We start from the raw sequence: 4,343 nt of genomic DNA on the forward strand, positions 1-4,343 counted from the left end.
GTGTGTGTACCTGTGTGTGTACCTGTGTGTGTACCTGTGTGTGTACCTGTGTGTGTACCGGTGTGTGTAGCGGTGTGTGTACCTGGGTGTGTACCTGTGTGTGTACCTGTTTGTGTACCGGTGTGTGTAGCGGTGTGTGGACCTGTGTGTGTACCTGTTTGTGTACCGGTGTGTGTAGCGGTGTGTGTACCTGGGTGTGTACCTGTGTGTGTACCTGTTTGTGTACCGGTGTGTGTACCTGGGTGTGTAGCAGTGTGTGTACCTGTGTGTGTACCGGTGTGTGTACCTGTGTGTGTAGCGGTGTGTGTGGTTGTCCTGGTTCTGTGCTGCAGGCTGATAGACTGGGTCAGGGATCCTTTCTGTGGGGAGAACCGAGGCAGCTCTGTCAGCTCCACATACTCCCCCTCAGAGTCTTCATCATCAACACTTGCTTTTGATTGGTCGGGTCTGATTGGGAGAGGGAGGAGCTTCACGTCCTTCTCTGAGGGGTTTGGATCATTCTTGTCCTTCACAGAGGACTCCCCCTCTGGGTTTGAGGTGGTCCGTGGCTGATTGATGAACTGAGGGTAAACCACGTCCTCCCAGGGGACCCTGAAGACGTCTCCGTGGACAGAGAGGATGCACCGCTCCAGCTTGGAGACCCCTCGTCGCTCTCTCTCCCTGTTCACAGAGTCCAGCCATGCCATGCTAAAGAGCGACGTCAGAGCCTCGACCGGCACCTCCTGCTGCTGGACATGACGACTGCCTGCAGAAACGCTGCACAGGAGCAGACGGGGGTTGGTGGAGATGCTGTTCCTGCAGGAGATGCTGTTCCTGCAGGAGGTGCTGTTCCTGCAGGAGGTGCTGTTCCTGCAGGAGGTGCTGTTCCTGCAGGAGGTGCTGTGTGCTGCAGAAGCAGCAGGAGAAACCAGCAGGTAAAAGTCTCCTGGATGGAGGAGGTGCTGGTCCAAAGGACAAAGCTGAACAACTATCTTCTCATGGATGCAGAGAGGCCAGCCTTCATGGCGGAACAGCAGACCAGAGAACGGAGACTGGAGGAGGAAACAGAAGAAAGATATTTAGTTAGAATGCTTCTATAAAAGAAAATAAATCTAGAAGCTGAAGGTTGTGCTGCCTGGATCTGTCTGATGGACGGACGGATACAGGAGGACAGCGTCTCCGAGCAACAACCAGTCTGACTTTATGCCTTCAATAAATTGACAGAGCAACACCAAGCAGAGTTGACCTTTGAAGTGGACATCTGTCCCCTGGGTGAGGACGCAGGTCATCTGAGGTCACCTCCACCATCTCTCAACATCTGGACTGAAATCTTTCTCCATTACACTTTAAAACTTTTCTAGCTCAGATGCAGACTTTGACAAAGCTGCTGGAATTCATGAACCTGCGTTGATCTAAGCAACCTTATTCTTTGTGTGTGTTGTCATCTATGTTCCTCAGGCAGCAGAAAGAAAACATGGCTGCTGCGTCTGTCTTCCTTTGCAGAAATGTTGTTTCTGCCAATAGGAGGCTTGTTTTCACTGACAGAAAGAGACGTGGTGCTCTCAGCCAGATTATTCTAACTTCTTGTATAAATGTGTTTTCTTTTCAGTCATCCTAAAATCAGAGTCAAAGTCAGGAAGATGAAACTTTCCTGATCAGTGAAATCCTGCCAGGCTCATAGTGAGCAGGGTGCAGCTAGTGTGCTGCTGGAAGTTACTCACAATCAGCTCTGTGATTAAACTTGGTGAGGACACCTGCAGTCTTTTACATTTTGCTGAAAATGAGCAGAAAACCTAAATCTGAAATCAAAATATCAATTTAATGTTTTGCTATTGAGAATAAAATACACTAATATCTATAATTACAGAAACACAAATGAATTTTAGTGCCTCATTTATATCCATCCATACAAATAGTTTTTCAAAAAGAGAAAATCAATCGTTCAGTTTGGTTTATAGATAATTTCCTGATTCCCATATTTTCTCAAACCCCTGAACTGATGGTTTGTTCTTTTCTTTCTTTTTTCTGTCTTTTTTCGGCATATCGACACATGGCGAGAAACTTAAAGCATGCTTTCCCACCGCCTGCCATCCATGGTCCATCAGTTCCAGGTCAGTTATCTGATGGTCGACATCCGTTCGGTCTAAGTTCCTCATCAGTCGTGGCGTCTAGCTGATCCTAAACCTCTGACTAACTTCTGAGTAACTTATCCAGAACTTCTCTCCAACATATCAGCGTATCTGCCGTGTTCCAGACGAGCGCTGAACGGAGGAGGAAACCGTCAGTTCTCCTCCAGACTTCATCTTCATAGAAAGTTCATCGTACGTCAGCGTTTTAGGAGATTCTGGGACGTCAGGCATACGCTGGATAAATCGGCAAGGTGTGACGGGAGCCTAAGTTTAGATTTCTCTTGTCTCACATATTTAGTTTTGCTATTTATTCGGTGAAAAAGGTTTTTACTCTGTTTCACCTGCAAGGCCACAGAATGTCTGAGTGTTTTGCATTTACATGGAATACTTATTCCATAACAAACCAAATTCTGTCTCAAGAATCGTTATTGTTTAACCAAAGTCTGAGTCATTTGTTTCGACTCTGACAGAATCTTCCGGCTTTTTCCTCGTTAAAAGCAAAGGAGAAAAACTCTGTCTAGATCAGAACAGGGCTGATTACTGCGTCATATGATCGACTGTTCTCTGTTTGCAAAGATATGAAAATAAAGTACAGACTGAGTGAAATCCATCGATCTCCGTTTGAATGGTTGAAGACTTTTTCCCCACTTCAGCTGCATATGTCAAACAGAAGCTGAATGCAGAGCAGCGTAGGAAGAAAACACCTTCAGCATCAACGCTAAACCTTCTATGATCAGAACCTGAGAGGCCTTAATCACCAACTGATCAATTCAGGGGGTGATGTAAACATCGCTAGTGACGGTCTGCTAAGCGACGCTAAACTACAAACACAAACTTTCCAATCAGGGTGAGAAAACTACGACTGGTCACTACCGTGTAACGGAGCACCATTAGACCTAAAGACGTGAGCAGACAGGAGGACACCCAGGACACTGGGACAGCTCTTCAGGAACTTACGCAGGCATCCTGCTGGAGGTTCTGCAGTAGGTTCTTTGCAGGAAGCAGGAAGTGGATGAGGTAGCGAAGGCCGTCTCCTCTGAAGCAGCTGTCCACTACGCTGAGGACCTGACACAGAAGGGTGGGAGACGTGGCGTGGAAGGGCGGGTAGAGGCCTGCCAGAGCTTTCTGGATGCAGCGATCCAAAGACTCAGAGTCCTGGAAGCAGACAGGGAGATAAACACGGGTTCAGTCGGACTCTGACTCCAAACACACCTGGTTTCAACTGGAATGGTCAGAGCATGCCCAAGGTGACCGCTTCTGATCAGAACCAACCAGCAGGTATCAGCTGGAACCCTGAGCTCCACCAGACCAGCCCCCCCCCCTGAACCAGAACATCTGCCCCCAGAGTTCAGAGCCATCGATGCAGCACACTCTCCTTTATTTCACCTTTACTGAGTCAATAAAGTTTAATTTACATAAACTTAAGCCTCTACATCACAAGATTAACTCCAACATTTGAAATAAGGTGGATAAGTAGGTCATTAAAACAGTCTGAACAAAAACACAACCTCGCTTCTCCAAGAAGATTAATGTGAAATATAGTTTAAAATAATTCTGAAATATAAAGCAGAGCTTCATCTGTTCTAAACGTCAATCATCTCCATCAACCAGCAGCTAGATCTGCTTACATAGAGACGAGTTCTTTCCTTAATCACAGAGAACACATAGACATACACGGCCACAGACACACACACCAGACACACACACCATAGACACACACACCATAGACATACACACCATAGACACACACGCCAGACACACACGCCATAGACACACACACCATAGACACACACACCACAGACATACACACCATAGACACAAAGTTAACTTAAATGAAAAGTTACTTCAGGAAAATGTAACCAGAATATACATTTTTACATAAATTGCTTGATCATCTATTAAAAACTGCTCAGTAGTTTATTTTCCTTTTTCTTCTTGTTAACAGCTTAACTTTTAATTTGATTATTTAATCTAGAATCTGCTGGTTTTCTGTGTCTTTCTTTGTTATGGAACAACGGAAGTATTTCTGTTTTATTCTATAACAAACCGGATAGTTTCTATCAATGAAAGGTCTACTGTGTGAACTCGTCTTAGCATCAAATTGAGGACATGTTTTTCCATCTCCGATGGATCGCTCCGATGCGATCGACCTGCCGCTCCGATGCTATCTACCTGCCGCTCCGATGCGATCTACCTGCCGCTCCGATGCTATCTACCTACCGCTCCGATGCGATC

The 4,343-nt window shown here is 46.0% G+C and overlaps 1 protein-coding gene across 1 annotated transcript in view; it reads right to left on the reverse strand.

Annotated features, from left to right (window-relative positions):
- Positions 1-4,343, reverse strand: part of LOC107105069 (rho guanine nucleotide exchange factor 40-like) — a 37,502-nt gene that overhangs the window by 30,740 nt on the left and 2,419 nt on the right. Inside the window, exons 2-3 of the mRNA XM_015405186.1 lie at positions 3,066-3,263; positions 305-1,031 (exon numbers count right to left, since the gene is read on the reverse strand). Of these exons, the coding sequence (XP_015260672.1) occupies positions 305-1,031; positions 3,066-3,263 (925 nt within the window). The remainder of the gene's footprint in view (positions 1-304; positions 1,032-3,065; positions 3,264-4,343) is intronic.

Source organism: Cyprinodon variegatus, unplaced genomic scaffold, assembly GCF_000732505.1.
Source record: "Cyprinodon variegatus isolate N-32 unplaced genomic scaffold, C_variegatus-1.0 Scaffold2042, whole genome shotgun sequence".
Lineage (NCBI taxonomy): Eukaryota > Metazoa > Chordata > Actinopteri > Cyprinodontiformes > Cyprinodontidae > Cyprinodon > Cyprinodon variegatus.